The sequence below is a fragment of the Amphibalanus amphitrite genome, unplaced genomic scaffold (genome assembly GCF_019059575.1).
Source record: "Amphibalanus amphitrite isolate SeventyFive unplaced genomic scaffold, NRLGWU_Aamphi_draft 001617F_arrow, whole genome shotgun sequence".
Lineage (NCBI taxonomy): Eukaryota > Metazoa > Arthropoda > Thecostraca > Balanomorpha > Balanidae > Amphibalanus > Amphibalanus amphitrite.
Window position 1 is genome coordinate 53918 of NW_024883110.1, and position 21546 is coordinate 75463.

The 21546-nt window shown below is 50.2% G+C and overlaps 2 protein-coding genes across 2 annotated transcripts; both read left to right on the top strand.

The window, feature by feature from the left end:
- Positions 1-4028: 4028 nt before the first annotated feature.
- LOC122374198 lies at positions 4029-5042 on the top strand. Its single transcript, XM_043352807.1, has one exon. It carries the CDS (start codon positions 4029-4031, stop codon positions 5040-5042), a length of 1014 nt encoding a protein of 337 aa, XP_043208742.1.
- Positions 5043-12692: 7650 nt separating this feature from the next.
- LOC122374199 (serine/threonine-protein kinase H1-like) lies at positions 12693-20735 on the top strand. The gene is made up of 6 exons (XM_043352808.1): positions 12693-12821; positions 12912-13202; positions 13916-14137; positions 19491-19745; positions 20035-20205; positions 20441-20735. Exons 1-6 carry the CDS (start codon positions 12693-12695, stop codon positions 20672-20674), a joined length of 1302 nt encoding a protein of 433 aa, XP_043208743.1. The 3' UTR covers positions 20675-20735.
- The last annotated feature ends 811 nt before the right edge of the window (positions 20736-21546 follow it).

Genomic DNA, 21546 nt, shown 5'->3' on the forward strand with positions numbered 1-21546 from the left:
CGACTATAAAACAACATTTGTGGCCTAATCTTCTCCCGCGCAAGGTCGTTAACTCTTGATATCCAGACGCTTCTGTGGTGTTCCACGTTCCTTCAAAAATATACATCTACAATGCATATATCAACATGTAACATTTTCTATGCGTAGGGCTACGATCAGTTACAGTTTGGTTCCGACTTTGATAACTGTTTTCGAACTTATTAGCTCACCTGAGCTGGGTATCGGCTCCGGGTCACTAGCTGTTTAGGGACGCCAAATGTTGACAGTCGAAATAGCACTCCTCACTGGCTCCGACTTGACGGCAACTACGCAGGAGTCGGCAGTGGCCGGCTGCGCTCTGCCACCGGGGTCGGTCTCTGCCCCGCCCCCCACCCTGCCGAGTCGGAACGGCCGGCCGGCCGTAACGGTGTCGGAAGCGAGGCTGTGTCTGTCAACGAACAACAGCCGGGGACGGCTGTCCGTGTCCGGTGCCGATCGGAGATAAGGCCGCACTGACGGACGCGCTCACATACCTGACAATGCACGTCGCTACCGTGGAGAGAAACGGCCCAGAGCCGCTACTGTGGAGAGGAGTGGCTCCAGAGCCGCTACTGTGCAGACGAACGGTCCATGGTGATCCATGGTGGTTGCTCCAGAGCCACCACCATGGATATGAAAAGCCGCTCCAGAGTCGCTACTGTGCAGACGAACGGTTGCTCCAGACTCCAGAGCCACCACCATGGAAAGAAACGCTACTGTGGAGGGGAATGGCTCCAGAGCCGATATTTTGGCGAAAAAAGGCTCCAGGAAACGGAGCCCTTTCTAGGTCGATCAATAGATCTACAGCGGTAAATTCCGAAACTCATTGCAGTTGATGGGCTGATGGGCTGAAGCGTTCGGGTACACAATGTCGGGTGTACAGTGTACACGGCTGGATGATACAAACAGCAGTCTGACGAATGCCTTCGCGAGGGAGACCCGGCAAAACACGTGGTGTCTAATATGAGATGAATAGCATAAAATGAAATGTAAAAACATCGCGAAATGGATATTATCTCAAGCGTAATAGTCTCATTTTGCATTTTGGCGACACCATATCAGGCGTCATTTTTTTCAGAATTACAACCCTTTCCCTCCGAGTCGTATAAATCTAGACATTGGGAGGGAAGTGTGCGTCCCACACGACCCAACAGCGGGGTGCACGCCACACGCGCAATAGGTATAATAATTAATATAGGTACTGTTTTACGTGGCTTCTAAATGTTTCCATGTTGGGCATTATTCCGCCCCTGAAAGCATGCTTACCGTACCTTGGCCTGCTCGTAATCTCATTACTGCGCTTTTTAGGAACGACTTTAGAAGTAGGACTACTGCATACCTATAACTGTTCTGCCGACTACACAGAGCGATAATAGAACAGTGTAGTGTTTGATAATGCATCTCTTCAGCTTTTGAAGCGTCTTTTCAACCGACAAATCAAAATGTTGGGGAAATGCGACCTAACAGTTTAATGTCTATATTCCGAAACGTGTTACGTATTTGCCGTTAGGCATGGATACAGATTCGCTTGATAGGCCCCATCCGTTGATGATGGGTCGATATATTTAATAAATAAAAATAAAAAACTATCCCCTAGGCCCCAGACAAATAAGAATGGAAAATGGGACGCCTATATAGCACTGCTTCAGTGTCTCCACCTGAAAATAAAGTAACTTCTCATGACACAAAGCAGCATCTAACAACGCCGACGATAGGATGGGTACTAAAAATGATGGGGAACAAAAAAGTACTTATTAACCCTCGCACGACCAGGCCATTTCTCATAACACGAACGACCAGGGGGGGGGGGGGGGTTGTTACGACCCCCCCCTGGCGTTTCGAAACGGAAGGTCGTAGAGCTTAGCGGAAAAAACCAACGGATTGCTCTCAACGAGATCTCGCGATTGGTGGTATATTTTTTGGTCTTAGGTCAACATTTGACCTACTTATGACCGGTCAAAGGTCAAATTTTCCGAAAAATCAAACTTTTTCAACTTTCCGCGGCGATTGCGGCAAAACGGTGGGAGATATCGACTTGAAACCTTCACTATCGTGTTCCTTGATCAATTCTCTATCGTTTGGTATGTATTTCGTTTCCCTAGCTCTAAAAATGGCGCGTTGGGAGCGCCGGAAGTCGGCAAGGTCACAGTCGGCGGCAGAAATTCGAAAAATCAAAATTTAAATTTTTAAAATCAGATTGTATTTTTGGATTTGGGAGGTCCATTTGCTCCCTATAGAAGCTAATATTGCTGCATATTCCCATTGAGGTGACAAGAATTAGCAAAATAGTGGTTCGGGCGCTTTTCAAAAATAGTACCGGACGCTGTTCCTCTTGTGACGTCATAGCTCCGTGACCTGACCTGACCCGGTCAATTTTCTTGCACCACACGATAGCCAATGCTTGCCCCAACATGCATGGGAAGTTTCATCATGATCCATCAAACAATGTGGGTATCACCAGCAGAAAACCTAGGAATTCGGCGCACACGTTTGGTAACTGTCGGCCGGAGGCTGTACCTCTTATGACGTCATAACTCCGTGACCTGACATGACCCGATCAATTTTTTTCGGCAAAAGATGCGCAAAGGTTGCCCCAGAGGGTATTGAAAATTTCAGCCCGCTACGACAAGCCGTTTAGCGTGCACTTTGAAAAAACCTCAGGGGGGGTTGATGCAACCCCCCCCCCCTAGGCGTTCTAGGGTTAATACAATTTATGAAGGAAGAACAAAACACTGTTGCATGAGAATATGTCCTGTCCCTCAAACCACAATTTCCGGCATTCAAACGGTGACTTGAACGAGGGATTGACCCAGTTATTTACACCCAGCCCAATGTTCACCTCTGACTGAACGAGAGGTCAGCCGTAAAGGTCAGGGGGCACCCAGAGGTCGGCCGGGCTGGCGCTGGCGGCGCGGTGTGCGATCTGAAACGGCGCCGCGGGGCATTGTTGGTCGGCGGACAATGGCGCGGCGCGGCGTGCGGCGGCGCACCGCTCGGCCGCCCCAGTTGCGCGCACGGCGCTCAGTTCTGAGGCGTTATGTTTAGTGTTCGTGGCCGGTCATCTCTGCCGTTTCGGATGGAACCACCCAGCGACTCAGACTAAGAGTCGCCGCGGTCGGCCACGTGCCTTTCCATAATAGAGGAGGCCGATTTTCACTGGACGTACTTCTCTGATCCGTGTTACACAATGCGATACGAATTAATTCATGGGTTACAGAGTGAGCGTAGGTATGAAACATTTAGGTAGAAATGTGGATTTTTATAAATAAAATCATTAAAGTAGAATTATTCCGGCTAGACCGGTGGGAGGGGGGGGGGGGGTAATACAAAACACCGGAGCCCGGGGAGCGTTGCCCCCCCCCCCTCCCCCCCGTCAACATGAAGAAGCTACGGAAACAAAAGCAGCATCAAACGAACGGTCTGAATGGGACGATTCTAAAGGATTGAAAAATTGAGCTCAGGTCAATTTACAAGGTCAGTTGAGAAGAAGCCAGGGATAATAACTACATCGGACAAACGGCATTTCACATGCTATAGTCTGTTTTTTTAGCAGCTGCCGGTCGTTTAAAGCGCCTGTCTGATAAGTGCGCGAGGAGCGAAAGCAAAAATGCTATGGAAATCCTGCAAATCCTGAAACTTTGCACATCCGTAACTTTTCTTCGACATGAACTAAAAAGAAGGAAAAGATGTCTTTTTCGAAGCTAAAATGTTCCCCAATCGATCGCCAGACCAAGGAGGTGATTTTCAATGTTTTTGAATTTTGTTCAAAAGAGAAAAGTAACATGGCCTTAACAGGAGAACCATGCGGTTCATATTGTTTGGTTCACCCAAATAAAGTGTATGAGAGAGTGAATCTGATGACTGGTGTTTCCGAGCGGACAGTTCGCAACATCATGAAAGAAAAGGAAGTCGGCGAGTTCAAGTCTCCTATGAAGTCAGCCCCACGGACGGGAGTCGTTCAGAAAATCGACGATTTCGACGTGTGTGCCATAAAACGAGCCATACACAGCATGTACGAAAGGGGTGAGCGAGTTACCCTGAACTCGATCCTGATGAAGGTGACAAGTGAGCTGGACTTAACCTTCAGTCGCAGCTCCCTGCGCAAGATCCTCCTCCAGAACGGCTTCCGTTACAGGAAGGTAAACAACAGGAAGCTGCTGATGGAGCGCCCGTACGTGCGGGCTGCAAGAGCCCGCTACCTCAGAGAAATGCGCAGGATCCGCAATACTGAGCCCGACCGAGCAGTCATCTATCTCGATGAAACGTGGTTCAGTCAGTTTGATTTTGATCAAAAAGGCTGGCTGGATGATCGCGAGTTTTGTGGCAGAAGAAGTGTTGTTGGCAAAGGCAAGCGTCTGATCATTGTCCATGCTGGATCCAGAGATGGATTTGTCGGTGATGCCTTGCTTACCACCTGGACCGACGGCAAGAGCACCGACTACCACGACTCGATGAATGCGCAACATTTCGAGGAATGGTTCTCCAGCCTACTCCAGAACATCCCGGCTAACAGCGTTATCGTCATGGACAACGCCAGCTACCACAGCCGGATTAAAAACAAGACCCCGACGACCAGTAACAAGAAAGGGGAGATCCAGGCATGGCTGGAAGAAAATGGCATTTCATATGCCGACGACATGCTCAAAGTGGAGCTTCTGGAGCTGGTTCACAAGCACGCTCCCCCAAAAACGTACTATGTGGATGAACTGGCAAAAGAAAAAGGACACACAGTGGTCAGGCTGGCACCCTACAGTTGCGACCTGAACCCGATCGAAATGATATGGGCTCAACTGAAAACGTATGTGAGACAACGCAACAGAAGCGGAAGCATGGGAGCCATCAAGCTGCTTGTGGAAGAGGCGGTGGCCCACATCCCACCCTCGGCATGGGCTAAGTGCTGCGATCACGTGGAAGTGCTCGAAGAGCGCTACTGGCAGCACGAGAACGTGGCCGAAGAGGTGGAGCGCGTCGTCGTTACCCTGGGAAGCAGTGATAGTGAAGACGAAGACACAGAAGACGAGTAGAAGACGAGAGGAGCTGTGCTGGGCTGACTCGCTATACGGTGATGACTGATGATGATCGCATGATTATGATTTGCGATTATGCACGAGGCAGGCGTGAACAGCTGGATGCAGACTGCACTGGGATGACCTTCAGAATATATGGTTTACTTTTTGCTCTTTCGTTTGACCTTTGATTTGACAAAATTTGACCTTTGATGACCTCTGGTGACCTGACCTTTGACCTGACCTAAAAATGACTGATGTGTTTTCTTCATTATTTCTTTTGCTCTTTCGAATAACGCTTACTGCGAGTCGCTACTTGGCCCAGGAGCTGATTTAGACGGGGGTGGGTTCAGACACCCCCGGCCCGGCGCGGAAGTCGCCGAGTACCGGCCCGGCGCTGTTTAAAATACAAACGACGCCCGGACATTTGAGCACTTTTGCATTTCATATAGGTATGATGCAATCTACATATAAAGAACAGTGATAAGGCGGTATACACAAGCTGGTTTCATTCCTAAATTATTCACTTTCTCAATCACCTGCCTCCTGCTATCGCTGGCACCATGGCACGACTTTTGTACCATCTTCGCTGACACAAAGAGGCCACCTGGCCAGGGAACGTTGCCCTCCTCTCAACCCCTCTCTCCTCTTTTTATATAGTGTACAAACTGATAGCGCAAGAACGGTGATGACAATTCTCAAGAAGGGTTGTGAGGCGTAAAAGACAAATCCGCAGCTTATTCCACCAGCCTAAGTGAAAGTCAGCACAATTCTGAATGCTGGAGCCTGAGTGTGCAGAACATGGCAAGTTCAGTACGACAGCTGGATCGACACGGATCGATACTGGATTGATACGCTCCATTCGAGCCGCCATAAAAGGAGCCGATAGAAAGTGTCTCGTATTTCTGTTTTCGCAGTCTCAAAAGCACGCGCAGTTGCAATTTAGGCACTTAAAACGACCGGCAGCTGCTAAAAAAAACAGACTATAGCAGTTAGCACGTTTCTAATCACAAAAAAGTACCTCGATATGCACGGATTATGTGCGCCAGTATAGCCAAATAGCAATTCCGGCCTGAAACAGGCCACAGGTCAAAAGTTATCTAGGCCGGGGTCACCAGGCTTTCAGGGTAGGTAGGGGAGAACCGTGTAAAACGCCCAGGGTGGGTAAAAGTGGGTAAAACGCCCCATGCCCTTATTTTTGACACAATTGTTTCCTTCCTTTTATAAACATTACAGGTGAAACAGGTGCTGTGGAAGCAAAATGCTGATGAAGTTTGGTGGGCGCCATTATTATTTGGCTGATTTTATAGCCAAAAACATGATTTTATGAGATTTTTTAAATAAATATCTGTCATAAAAACGACATTAATTCACTGTTCAGTTGTCAGTTTGATCTGAGATGCTTCGGTAAGCAAGACTAGTTCATTGTCTACCAAAAGCAGTGCGAAATGAATGTTCCATGTTTGCTGATTTATCAGATATGTCACCATACAGAGGCATGGTAAAATTCGCAAAACCCGGCACCTCGTTTCACGCCCATACCATTTATTACAAGTAAAAATGTTCAACAATCCAAAAGTGGCTTATGAAATGATTTGTTGCTGTCGGGTAAAGAGGTGACAAAAATATTGGAAACAGTGATTTTTTTGCAATGGGTCAGTATATTGAGAGAGATAACTTTGCTTGCAAATGCTGAAGTGTCGTTTGTTTTCAAAACGGTACTCCATCTAATCTCCGAACACCATGCTACTGACCTTGATACGTTTCTATTTACCTAAACAGTAGAATAGCACGGCTGAAAACGAAATATTAAATGCCATATTTATGCAAACGAAATTCATCAACAGGTGACAACCAAAGTGGGACGTTTTACAACACCCGTATTGTAAAACGCCCCGTTTGCAAAGGTCTTGCAAAAGCACATTCTTGCCGGAAAGCAACATCCGAGTGCCTTGCGTATTATTTTGGTCAATAGTCGGAAGATTAGACTTAAAGGTGCGTTAAGGTCACTTGAAATTCAGGTCAAGGTCATTGACCTTTGGTGACCTTGGGTGACTTTTCGAGTCACCCGAGTTTTCGAGTACGACTTTCCAGAGTAGTTTTTCAAGCCTTTGAAACTTTCTGCGAAAGCACGTAAAAATGGGTAGGTACTTGCACTTTATATTTTAGATAACAAAGACGCTGCAAACTTTATACAGTTTTTCAACAAAACTTTCGATGAACTAGGTTTGTGTTAAATTTATTTATAGTAACTCAGAAAATAAGAATTGGCTAGTCAAACGCTATTTTCTGTTCTGCTTTCCCAATTGAACGGGGGCAGCAGTGACATTCCATCATATGTCGGGACTCTGCAGGAAACCACCGTTGACAACGTCGTCAGTGTTCACATTTCAGAGAAATCGTAGGTACATAAATAACATAAATAACGAAGTTATGGATTTTTTCTTATCTTATTTACTATTTATACCGGTATACTGAAGGGACATGTGTAATTTGTTTGTTTGTTTTGTTGGGTTAGGCCCTTTCGGTCGACAAGACCATTGCAGAGCCGGAAGGATGATAGGAATTAGGGGGAGACATTGGTCTGGGCATGCACCCTAGTGAGTCGCCGGGGCTGAGCCCGTCCAGAGGACAGGCCACCCAGCCCCAAGGCACTCACTGCACCCGGCTACGGGGTGCGCTCCCTCAGGAGCAGCGGTGCCGCTCCAAGGGAGCAGCCCGCATGAGATAAAGTTGCCTGTCCAGCCCGGAGGGGGGTTGCGGCGTGGAGGAGAAGGATTTCAGTATTCTGAGGATAGAAGCACGGAAAGGTGACATGTGTAAGGTATGATTAGGCAGCGACTGCACGGTGAGAGGTCTGTCGGACGCGGGATCAGCGTGCGACTCGCCCGGTGCACCCGCGTATCGATCTGAACTGCGCTGCGCCCGTACCGACTGCCGGGACGTCGGCGGCCCTGGCGCGGTGAACGGCCTTGACACACGCTACGGGGTGCAAGGCCGACCGACGTGACCCAAAACGCAAATATGAATATTGACAAATGTCGCCGAGGTGAGCTGATGTCACAGTCGGTGAGGCAACACGTGGTAATCCAGTGCTGGTAATCGAAAGGTGTGTACCTACAATAATCCGAATGTCAGTTGGGTGGATCTCGCTTTATTTAGACGACAGCCATGCCTCAAGACTCTCAACCATCGTTTATCAGGTACCTAAATATCGAACAAGGAAATGTAGGTTCTAGGTACAGCCCACCGCTGAAGTAATGTAGGGTTTTACCAATCTCAACGGTTGGCTTTGACTGGCGATTGTTTAATGCGGAGTGATCGAAAAGAAGATGTCAATAGCTAAAGTTGCAGCTGCAAGGGTGACGATACATATAAGCTACATTCAAAGTTTCATTGTAGTCTGGTTAATCGTTCCTAAGCTTCAGAAGCAGAACGTACCCATGACTGAAACCACACATTACTTCTGCTGTGGACTGTACAATTGCATCAGTGACCGTAGGTATATCCATGCATAATATTATTTTGGGTAATAAAAGATCGCTAGAAGTTTACCGTCAACATTTCATAGCGGACATTAGAGCATATTTGTCAGCATTAAAGCCAACATATATGTATGCTGCAACTATATGAACGTAACATGTGACACTAGACAATAGACATACTATGGTGATGAAAACGCCCCGGGTGTGTTTTTAACTAAATGAATCCACTACTTGCAAAAGGAACTTTTCTGATAAGGTTAAGCTTTTGCCAAATTGTCAGGGAACTCAGATTGGTTTTTCAAAAGAAAAACACAACTCTAACGAATAGTGTTTTAACTATTGACAACAAACTTTCGGTTATGACCTTAACCATAGACCAGGTTTTTGCTGCTGAGGTCATTTCAGGTCAAGTTAGGTCAAGGTCAATATGTGTTTGTATGTCTATGTGTGTCTGTGTGTATACTGATGTGTGCACCGATTGTTTATGTGTCTATATAACATGAAATCATGATCTGAGAAGCTTTTACCAAAAATGCAGTCAAAAAAACTCCACGAAAACTAAATTGAGCTTCCCTAAAACGCAATTATCTTAGATGACCTAGGTTGACCTTGACCCTGACCTTGACATCTGTACATTGTCGAACAACATGTTCCATGATAGGTGGGAGGTAAAACTGGCAAAAAAGGCCGAAATCAAGGTGTCAAAAGCTCACAAGGCCATAGCCAACGCAAGATGTTGAGAATTGGTCATTTGGGTCATGACATGACCTGAAAAACAAGGTCATATCTCCAAAACCAAAAAACCACAGAAACTTGAATTTTTCAGTGGACACTGGACATCAAGAAAAGATAGAGGAGCAGCTATACGAAAAAAAATCAGGCTTCTAGCTCTAAAAATGTTGAGTGCAGAGCAGAAAGACAGAAAGGGGGTCTATGCCTGTGCCGGGGGTCTGAGCAGAGCAGAAAGCGGGTGGCAACCACCCACCCCCCACCCCCATGTGCGGGCGAGGGTTAAGGCCAAGTAACAGTTAATTTGAATTTCAACGCGTCTCGACGGGAGAAACACAATGCTGGAAAATAATTGTCCTGCCTATCAGTTTTTTGTCAAATGTTATTAGGTACGGAAAACAGTTACTTGATAAACAAAAAGGTCAATATTGATTTTTGGTGGTTGCTGCCATCTGGATATAAAGCTGTTGAAACGCGAGGACACAAAAGTAATAAAAAAAAAACGATAAGAATCACCGTAAATTTATCTTGACGGTGTTCTCATTATGTTAACCCGCGCCCTTTGGGGGGGGGGGGTTTGAATTGAACCCCTTGTGGTTTTTCGCGAATACCTATGTTTTTGGTACACCTTATCATACTCGTACATCAATTCTACACATGTTGTGAAAATTTCAGAACAAGGTCTTTCAAGGTCAGGTCACCAGGTCACTTGAAGTGACCTCTCACTTCATAAAAAGTTTCAATGTCTATAGGTACACCGAGTGACCGATCGCTTTGAAACTTTCAGCGATTGATGAGGGTAACAGTATCTATCAAATGTATACCTCGGAATTTTGATATCGGTGACCTAAGGTCAGGTCAATTTTGCGACCTCTCGATTATAAGTCAATGGGAGAAAATTGAAATGCGCTTCTTTTGGACGAAAGACATTATAAACACTCCTAAACACTGAATTACAAGTGGTTTAGACACACTGAACATGAAAATGGTGTCCGTGACCCCTATTTATGCCCCTGAGGTCATCTCAGGTCACGAATGGTGTATAACAGTTTTTCGCAAATAACGTTTGATAGAGGCATGCTAGAGCGGTGAAAACGCCTTAGATGTGCTCAGCTCGACGATACGGATCGACTGATATGCAACATGACCCTTTCCGGTCAGGTCATGACCTTGACCTGAGGTTAAATTTTCAAGTTGACCTTTCAAGGTCAAGTTATAGTTCATTCGATGCGTCTTGACGAGAGGAACACGATGCCGGTAAAAGTAAGCTCGTACAAGGCTTGGGTCAAAAGTTATTGCAGAAAAACTGTTTCCGAAAAAAATCGGCGATTTTTGCAGTTTTTGCCCCCTGCAGGCAAAACCGTTGACGTTAGGTCAAATCTGAGAGAATACTCAGAAAGGGCGTTAATAGGGCTATCGAATGCGCTTTTACGCGGCGCTGTAGCTTTATTGGTTCCCGAGTTATGCGTTGGCTTCCTGGAAATTGTCGACATTCGACCTGAAAATCGGCGAAATTTTGCCTTCAATGACCTCTGGTGACCTGACCTTTGACCTGACCAAAAAAGTGACCGAAGTGATTTCGTCATTATTTTTGGCGCTCTTTCGAACGCCGCCTTCCGCGTATCGATACGTGGCCCAGGAGCCGAGTTAGAAGGCTACTCATCCAATACATACACAACACTGGGCTGATAAATGACCTGTAAATCTCCTCCCCTAGAGCCAAGGACAAAAAAGCCAAAAAAAGCCAAAAAGAAAGAAAGAAAAACAACAACATCCAAAACAATGAGAATCAAAACAAAAGACCCCGAATGGCAAAATGGAAAAAAAAGACAAAAAAGACAAAAAGACAAAAAAATAGCAGGGGCAACCCGGCTACCCGGGAGGAGATAGCTAGGAACCCTGACCCACCCCTCACCCCACCCCTACGAGCCAACAAGACAACGTGGACTTCAAGACTCCAAGACAACGGACGGACGAACAACGAAGACGGACGACAGAACCGGGCCCAAATACAGGACGCTGTGGTGGCCCGTAAGCCACAAATACCATACCATGGGGCTACAAAGCTATTTAGGCATGTATGTATGTATGTATGCATGCATGTATGTATATATGTATGTATGTATGTATGTATGTATGTATGTATGTATGTATGTATGTATGTATGTATGTATGTATGTATGTATGTATGTATGTATGTATGTATGTATGTATGTATGCTTTTACATCATGCAATCGGTCCATGAACACATGGCTATTATGATTGACATGTCATATACACGGAGCATCGGGATCACTCACGCACACATTCACGCACACACACTATGTCATGGACTGCATCACTTGGTGCCCTCATCGAGACGCTCCGATCAATTGATACGCCAAGAATAAATTCCGCACAAAAAAGAGCACCCGTCCATAAGCCGACAGTCGCGCCCGCCCCCCCCCCCCCCACGGGCACACGTCAGGCAGCGTGGGCGCACACCTAGCGGTCCCCCTGGCCGCACCTATGGGCCACCGTGGCCGGTCCAGGGGAGAGGCAAGGCCGCCACCGGCACCAGTTGATTCCACATCCAAACAAGGCGCTGGCGGTGACCGGCGCGTGAGTCAGCCGGCCCCCTCCCTGACTCCCACCGGGCCGGCCGGCGCGTGGGTCAGCCGCTCCCGCCCGGCCGGCCGGCAGTCGCAGGATCGCGCGCCGCCACCGGCCAGTCGATACTCGCCGTGCACCTTGGAAATACGACAACAACGCCGCGGCGGCCGTGAAACCGCCGCCACCGACGGACCGCCGACGGTCTGCTGTCGGTGCCGACAGTGCAGCGGAGACGGCCGACGGGGCGAGCAGTGGCGGTCAGGGGACGGACCAGGCCAGTCGGAGGGAGCAGCCGGCCGAGGAAACCAGAGGAGCCGGGAGTGGAACAATGTGGAGGTGGAGCAGAGCCGACCGGCCGAGTGTGGTGTGAAGTAGCCGACCGAGCAGCCTGTGCGACAGCCAACGGCAGACCGAGAAACGGTGGAAAAGGAACAGCGGATCTGAATAAACCGACATCAGTGGTTTCGAACATCACAGGAGTGAGCGTAAGGTGTGAACTATAAAGACTGTGGGCTCAGTGAATGTTAGCTGCCTTGACATAACGGCTCTAACGCCAAAAAATAATCAAGGCTTGCATGCATCTTACAGTGGTTAAATAGCGACCGGTGCATTTTACTTGGCTGAACACATGGTGGAAACTTTTGCCATTGGGTAACCGTGTAAATCCATCTTCGTCGGCCTGTAACAATAGCCCTTTCAATCGGGTGATATATTCACAAAGACTTGTTACGGAAAGTTTCTCTGCTACCCGTCGGACCTACGCATTCACCTCCACCCTTTTAGGGCGAATGTGACTACCTTATACCAAAAGATAGAGTTCCTCATCTGCCGATCACACCGATCGCAATCTGCGGCTCCATCATGCGCTCCAAGAACTTCTTCCTGGGCGGCCGGTTCCGCACGTTCAACCTGGGCGCGTCTCACCGCACGCGGCCGCGGTTCGACTCGGTGGCGCCCGGGGGAGGGGGTGACGCGGCCCCCGGCCAGCCGGTGACCAGCGTCACGCAGCTGCCGCCCGCCGAGCGCGTCTCGGAGCCGGGCTCGTCCCCCGCCGCCGCCGCGGGCTCGCCCGGCCGCCAGCCGCCGCTCAGCCTGGCACAGCGGCTGAAGTTGGAGCGGGCCGGTCAGCCGGCGGGCCGGTTCCGGACGCGCTACGACCCCCGGCTCCTGGCCAAGTACGACGTGAAGGCGCTGGTGGGCCGCGGCACCTACAGCCGCGTGGTGCGAGCCGAGAGCCGCCTCACGCGCCGACCCGTCGCCATCAAAATGATCGACGTCACCGCAGGGAAGAGCTCGGCCAGGGACACGTTCGACTCAGAGCTGCGGATCCTGCGCAAACTGCGACACCCCAACATCATACAACTGGTGGAGGTGGGTATGAAGAGAGAGATAGAGAGGAAGATAGAGGGAGAGAGAAAGGGAAAGAGAGAAGTAAAGGGAAAAGTCGCAGCCGCATCACCAGCTGCCGGTGCTATTTAGATACGTGCTATGAGCTCTGCACAAAGCTCTAAAGCTGGATAATGTGCCTTGGCACCCATTTACAGGGAGGGATGGGTGTCGACAACGGCCAACGTCGGACCCGATATCTAAAATCGCGCTATTTCCGCGGACTCGGCGCTATCCCGGCGCTCGCCGAGGGGCGGTCCCTATACCGCCTGCCGCCGCCACTGCCGCCCTCCATCGATCAAACCGTTCTGCCCACGCTGGCGGGCCGATCGGTTCCTGCAGCGTGACTTTGATCACCGCAGGCCATTAGCGTAGCTTCGATCACAGGCTACTCCGGCAGTCTGGTGCATTACGATAGTCGGCAGAATGCCGATGCCACTGACGGTTGATTTGAATTGAGGGGCCATGGGGGCGCGATTAAAATGTTAACTTTTTTCCAATAAAATGGGCGTTGGTATTGGGGAATAGAATTGTACATTGGGGACGAACCAAATAATATTAATTTTTAAGCTACAGAGACACAAACAATACGAGTAGAAACAAAGAGCTATAGGTAGTAGTGTAGCAGCTCTGTCATTAGGCTTAACTTAGCGGCACACCTATCACAAGCTCTCCCCCCGGCCGGTCCGTGTCCCCAGGTGTTCGAGTCACCCGAGAAGCTGTACCTGGTGCTCGAGCTGGCCACCGGCGGCGACCTGTTTGACCAGATCCAGGCGCGCGGCGTGTTTTCCGAGAGGGACGGCGCGCGCGTGCTGCGTATGGTGCTGGACGGCGTGCGCTACCTGCACGGCGTCGGCGTCACGCACCGCGACCTCAAACCCGACAACGTGCTTTACTACCACCCCGGCGCCGACTCCAAGGTAAAGAGCCGGGAGGTCCTCTGCTACTTACCACCCCGGCGCCGACTCCAAGGTACGGAGGTCCTCTACCTACCACCCCAGCACCGAGCCCCAGCGCCGACTCCAAGGTAAAGAGGTCCTCTACTGCCACCCCGACTCCAAGGTACGAAGTTCCTCCTCTTCTTCTACCACCTCAACTCCAAGGTAGGAGCCAGGTCTCTGCTACCTGCCACCCGGTCGCCGACTCAAAGGTACGGAGGTACTCTTCTACCACCTCGACTCCAAAGTACGAGCCAGAAGGTCCCCCACTACCTGCCAACTCGGGTGCCGACTCCAAGGTAGGATCTGCTGCCACCCCGATGCCGATTCCGAGGTTAGGGAAGTCCTCTACTATCTACCATCCCGGCGCCGACAGCAAAGTAAGAATGTCTTCTACCTCTACTACCACCCCAACTCTAAGGTAAGGACGTCCTCTGCCGCCCCTGCCTGTCCTTACCCGCAGCAGTGCCGGCGATTGGAAAGCGTTTACCCAACACTCCTTGTCTTAAACAGACTCTTATTCGAGTCTGACTACAGTTGAATCAGCAGGGACCATGACCGGCTAAAGGCCTGGCTACATTATGCGTTTTCTTCGTGCGTTTTTTTTGCGTGTTTGCGTGCATGGGCGTAGGAACGGCTGGAACATTGTGGGTGCATGGGTGCAGAAATCCAGCCATGGCCGGTGAAGCGGGGGGGGGGGGTAGGGAGCGACACCCGAGCGAAGGCTCGTTACAAGCTTTGAGGGGGGGGGGTGTAAAGTATAACATGTATGTCAAAAAGGTACCGACCGATAAGTGCATTTGGAAGCATTAATTCCCTCGCATGTGTAGGGGGTTCGGATGAGCCCCCCATGGTTTTTCGCAAATAACTCGCGCAAAAGCGGCCGATCGCCACGAAACTTTAAGTACCCTCGAGTTTATCAGTTTTACACCTACTCTGAAAATTTCATGACCCTGACCCAAAAGACCTTTGACCTGTGACCTGATCCTCGAGACCATGTTCGGCCGGAATCGCGATTTGGCGTATGTCAGCTCACATTATCCGCGTGTTTCCAGTCTTTTTGTGATTGTAGACGTCCAAACATGTGAAATGATGTTCGTCCCATGCATCACGGTGGGTGTGAAGGTAACCTGAAGGTCAGGTCAGGTCATTGACCTTTGATGACCTCGGTTCACTTTTTCGAGTATTACATGTTTCTAGGGTAGTTTTTCGAGCTGATTTCGAATTTAGCATCCATTTGAACGTTTACGAAGTAGTTTTAGTGCCTTCGTAACATGCTACGACGCCGTCAGTGGTAGTTGACACCTACTATGGATAGCCGGTAGGACGCCTAATGGTTGACCTGACCTGACCTGACCTGACCCGATCTGGCCTAAATGCATGAAGCAATCATCTGTGATCAAAACTAACATGATACTCGTGATCAGCACCCCGAAAAACCCGATACTAGCTTCACTTTACGCAGTTCTAGCAGGTCCGATTTTCCCGACTTTTTTAACATTGACCTGACATGGAAGGTCAACCAATAACCTAGGACCTTAAAATTGGGTATTATCGGCTTCCTCTCGTCACGGGCAACACCCTCGTTTTTTCCGCGAAGCTCTAGCTCGATCAGCCCCCCCCCCCCCTCCCCCTACACATTAGAAGCTGGAAAACGCCGCTCACACGCGAGGGTTAATAATGTCAATATTGACTACTATTTATACCGCAAAAGGTAAAAGCGGCCAACTTAGCCATTTTCGAAGATATCGGGCTAAAAATGTTGACAGTGGGTCATCGGCTCGGTATGTGTTCAATCACATTCTCCATTTCCTTTTTTTTTCTTCAGCACAAATGTAAGTTTTGAAGACCATCACAAAAGCAAATGCTTCGAAAGATGGATAGTGGGCAATATATCCAGAATTTGCCGTGCTGCATGGAAAGTAGTCTTGATGAAAAAAGGGTTTTTTGGTTCAGATTATTGTGGGTGCAGAATACATTGTCTGCACCCACTGGAGAAATATTGTGGGTGCAGCTGCACCCTTGCACCCATGGTTCCTACGCTTATGTTTGCGTGTTTTGCGTGATATCGTTCTAGAAAAAAGAACGATATTACGTTTTTGTGATGTTTTCAGCGGTGTAACTTTCTATATGTATGGGGGTGCAGGTGCACCCCCATCCCCTGAAAGTGCACCCCCATCACGTCAAAGTGCACCCCCATAGGCTAAGCGGCGCACCACACGCCGCCCGACACCGATAAGCTCTTGAGCAGATGGCGAGGGTGATTTCCCGGCTACATTCCGTCTCGTGACCGGCGTCGTGATGCTTGCGGGCTTGGGAAGCGTCCAGTCGTATCGTCCCCCAAAAATGGGTGAAAGGGGCACCCCGGCAAAAGCGGGACTTTCTCAGCAAAAGTGGAGCGCCCGAGGCAGAAGTAGGGAACCTCCAACGTAGGTTGGAATCGTCAAGCATAAGACTGGCGCCCCAGCGGAGGAGAGGCGCCCCCAGTAGGAATGAGGCACCTCAAGCATGGATTCGCCCAGTAGAAGAGCTTCCTCAGTAGAACACGGGCGACTCCAGCAGAAAGAGAGGCCTCACCAGAAGAGGGGTGCCCTAGCAGAAGAAGGACACCCCAGCAGAAAGGGGGCGCCCCACCAGAAGAGGGATGCTTCCAGAAGAAGAGAGGCACTCCAATATAAATGGGGCACCTCAAGCAAAAGTTGGGCTCGTCCAGCAGTAGTGGGGCGCCCCCAGAAGAAGAGGAGCGCTCCCAGCAGAAAGGGGCGTCACACCAGAAAGGGGCGCCCTACCGGGAGAGGGATGCCTAAAAAAGAGAGGCGCCCTAATACAAAAGGGGCACCTGGAGCAAAAGTTGGGCTCGGCCAGCAGCAGTGGGGCCGGGGGCGCCCCCAGCAGAGGTGGTGGGACGCCTTTAGCCAAAATAGGGCATACCCGGCAAGGGAAATGTCAGACTCCAGCAGAAAAGTGAAACCCCAGCAGAGGAGGAGCGCCAATCAGAAGTAAGTCTCGCCGAGCAGAATGAGGGGTGACCTCAGCAGGAGAGAGGGAGAGGCGACCCCAGCAGTAGAAGGGCGCCCAATGAAAAAGGTGATTCCAGCAAAAGTGGGTCTCGCCAGTCGACGAGCATAAAAAGGGCACCCCAATTCTATAAGAGGTTGGAATAAAAAAGTAAAATGCCATTCGTTATAAATTCAATTGATTGATTGATATTCGTGCAAACGAATTCAATTTTAGTTCATAATACTCAACTTTGTTCCATTGGACTCATCTGCATCCATAGGCGTCGCCAGAGATTTTCGGTTGGGGGGGGGGGGGACAAAATCCAATTTGGTCTTTAATCATGCCTTTCTATAGTCATTACTTACACGTTTTATATGTCACTCGACGCGCCATGGCGCGCGAGGAATGCAATGGTGACGCAGTTTTTCCTCTAGCTATGAAATGTAGAAAGTATTTTTTTAGGATTTCCTGGGCAAAATCAGTTACGTCAGTTAAAAACGCATTACCCGTTACGTTAGTTTAGCAGGGTAGAGCCTATTAATGGGAAGGATACAATGGGTCTGTAGGGCCCCTCCCCCTCCCTCCCTCGGACGGGTCCGTGCAGATGATCCCAAACCTTATCCAGAAAAAAAAGAGTTGCAAATGATCCAGGGAATCGGTTCGCCCTTCTAAAAATCCATATTCTAGCATGCTCAGTTTCCGTGATGGATTTATCGGTGCCTTCGACTCGAATCCGACCCCGGCTTCCAAAACCGACTTCGACTCCGGTCAGAGCTGTCGACTCCGACCGACTCCGACCCCGACCTCGCAGCCCTGCTCAGAGGCACACGTGGCCCCTCTATGATAAGGCCCGTGTAGGTCTTCATAGGCCTGTCGTAAGGATGGTCATCAAAGTCGAAAGGGCCCTCAGAGACTACCATGGGTCCGCCCCTTGCACACCGATGGACCCTCAGAAGCCAATATGGGGCTGTTGAGACCGGCGGAGGCCCTTAAAAGGACTGCCAAAGTGGCTCTCAAAGATTTGCGCCCGAGCCTTCAGAATCAGCGGTGGAAGATCGTAGTGGTGTTCATAAGTGCCGGCCTGAGGGCCCTCAGAGGTCAGTTTGGGTCCCTCGGAAGCTAGCGTGGGATCCCTTCTTAGAGTTCAGTGGGACTTTTTAGGAGCCTACGCACGGCCCTCGTTAGCCCTGTGGTACTTTAACGGCACTTGAACATGTCACCGACCTTTGGCCAGAGTCGGAAACGACCCCAACCCAACCCCGAATTTTTCGAGCTAGGTCTTGACACTAAAATTTCGTGTCAGCGTGCTAGACTGGTGAAACCCGAGGGTAAAATTCAGCTAACACCAGCTAAGACATGGATTGAATCGAAGTTTTGATATGTTCGAATCTGGAGTCGAAGTCCTGAATGTTTTGGCGACTCTCACTCCGACTCTGGCTGGGACTCAAGACTCCAACTGATTTTGACTTCACAGCCATTCTTCAAAACTACCCCCACTTCTTGCCGACCCCAAAATCTCATCGGATCTGCATCGATCTCAGGGGGTGCCCGGTTGAAGGTTGGGGGGCAAGCTGCCCCGCTTGCCCCCCCCCCCCCCGTGGCGACGCTAATGGTCTTGACACTAAAATTTCGTGTCGGCGTAGGTACTAGACGGACCCGGTCTCTGCGCGTGGACGGAGCGCTGCTCCCGAGAGGAGGTAAGGGGGTCGCTCCCAGCTCCACAACAGTGTTGAAAACCGAGTGTAAAATTCAGCTAACACCAGCCAAGACATGGATTGAATCAAAGTTATGATACGTTCGAGCCTGGAGTCAAAGTCCTGAAAATGTTGGCGACTCTCACTCCGACTCTGGTTGGGACTCGCGACTCCAACCGATTTTGACTTTACAGCCATTCATGAAAACTACCCCCATTTTTTTTGCCGACCCCAAAATCTCATCGGATCTGCATTGATCTCAGGGGGAGCCCGGTCGGGGGTGGGGGGGTGGGGGGGGGGGCAACCTGCCCCGCTTGTCCCCCCGTGGCGACGCTAATGTATAATGTATGCACCATCTATGCACCTTGGAAGCGCCCCTATCCTCATTGAAGGTCGCCCCCATCACCAAGTGCACCCCCATCTCAAAAGCAAAAGTTACACCCCTGGATGTTTTTCACCTTAAATTTTAGTTACATAAGAGTTATATTAGCTTTTGTATATAACCAAAGTAAAAATTATATTGTTTTGTTTATAACTTTTTTCCAAGAACGATATTACGCAAAACACGCAAACCTGCAAAAACGCACGCAGAAAACGCACAGTGTAGCCAGGCCTTAACAGCTGGTGACCTACCCTGACAGGTGCTCATCACGGACTTTGGTCTGGCGGCGGCGCGCCAGCGGGACGAGGACATCTACATGTACACGCCGTGCGGTACGCCCGAGTACATTGCGCCCGAGGTGGTCACCCGCCGGCCGTACACCTGCTCCGTGGACCTGTGGGCCGTCGGCGTCACCGCCTTCATCATGCTCAGCGGCACGTTCCCCTTCGAGAACAACAGTCGCCTCCGACTCTACAAACTCATCATGAGAGCCAAGTTCAGCTTCGAGGGAGAGGTCAGTAGGGGCTGAGTGAGGTCACTGGTAAGTGAGTGAGTGAGTGAGTGAGCGAGTGAGTGAGTAGGTGAATGAGTGAGTGAGTGAAAAAGAGGGAAGGGGAGGGAGAGAGGAAAATAGGGAGAGAGGAAAATAGGGAGAGAGGAAAATAGGGAGAGAGGAAGGGAGGGAGGGAAGTTGTACGATTATATAAACAAAAAAACAGCCATGAATACTGCATAACGGCATCATGTCACATTTTCCCGGCTGACAGTTCGCTCTCACTAGCCGCGCCGTGTCCGTTGAACAGGCGTGGGCGAGTGTGTCGGAGACGGCCAAGGGGTTCATCTCGTCCCTGCTCGACCCCAACCCCGTGAGCCGACTGAGCGCGGAGCGCGCGCTGCGCGAGCCCTGGTTCACCCAGCAGAGCGTGGTGCCGCACAGCCACACCGCCTTCAAGTCGCGACACCGCAACAGGCCGGTACGTCCAGCGGCTCGACGGGCTGTTAGTTTAGTTCCATAGATACTTGGTCAGCTTCTGGACAAAGTTAATTTTTACTTCCACTTCTCAGTAGGTATGGTTCCATCGTTGACCGTAAGTCTTTTTAGGAAACTTTTTTTTTGGGGGGGGGGGAGGTAAAACATAAATCTTCATAACTGTTGGAACGTAAGAATCCCATCGTTATTATCCATTTACCAAGTGTTGGTGCCGCCAGGTTGCCAGTCCCCCGCAGCCGGGCGCGCGGGCGCCGCCGCGGGCGGCCCCAGCCGGAGCCGGGGCGGCGGGCGGGCCCCGCGTGGCGCCGCAGAGGGCCAGACGCTCCGGCAAGAAGCGAAAGGTGAAGCCGCGCGAGCTGGACAAGCTGCAGTTTGACGCCGACGTGTTCCTCTACCAGTACGAGATGATGAGCCGGCAGGGGAAGGGAGCGCCGTCCCCCGGCGGCTGCTGAGAGGCCGGGGTGACGACTACCGGGGGAGCAGAGCCGACGGCCGCCGACGGCAGCGACAGAATCGGACGGTCTGATGGGTGGTGATGGTTCCATCCGAGCTATGCGGGCCGTGTCATAGCTGCGCGATCATAAAGCCATGTTGATATTGTTCAACGCGCTGCAGTGTTTGTTCGGTATTAGCCGAGAACTTATGTACATGATTTGCTCGATATGGATAGCCGTTAGGTACCGTGTCGATGTGAATATTTGTACCTATCAGTGTGAATTTCTGTGCGAGGTGCATAACAAAATGATGAATAAACAATAATATCATTGAGCACAAAATGAACCAAATGAACAAAAGAATAAATGAGCAGCTAGCTGTAGAAAAAGCTTCTACTGTAGAAAAAGTACCAAAGCATTTAAGAAACGTCGCTTCTCGTACGTCATTTCTCACCTTGAGCGTCAAAAGGTGACAGTTGCAGCAGTTCCGAAGGTCGAAACTGTTCAGAGCCTCCTTCAGCATCCTGGAAACAGGCTCCTCCAGTCGATCACATTGTCCGCGCTGTCATAATGCGAAGCAGCGCCAGGCAGCATGTCCATCAGCAGCACCTTGCTGACCGCGGCACCATCCGCGGGACAAACTGGCCCGTTTGCTCTGGTAGAGCCAGTAGTCGACCATCGACGGCCGGGTCCGGGGAAATTCGGACAGCCAGCTCCGCGACACTGCACTGGCGGCCGGACTGCGGACATCCGGCGGCACGTCAATTGTGGGACCGATTCCCTTCTTCCAGATCATGATTTTCTCCGTCAGCTAAACGTTTCCTCTCTTTGTTATGATCGCTTCGGTTCCCTACGCTTCCCTGGGGGAGGGAAGATAATGTGGGACCGAT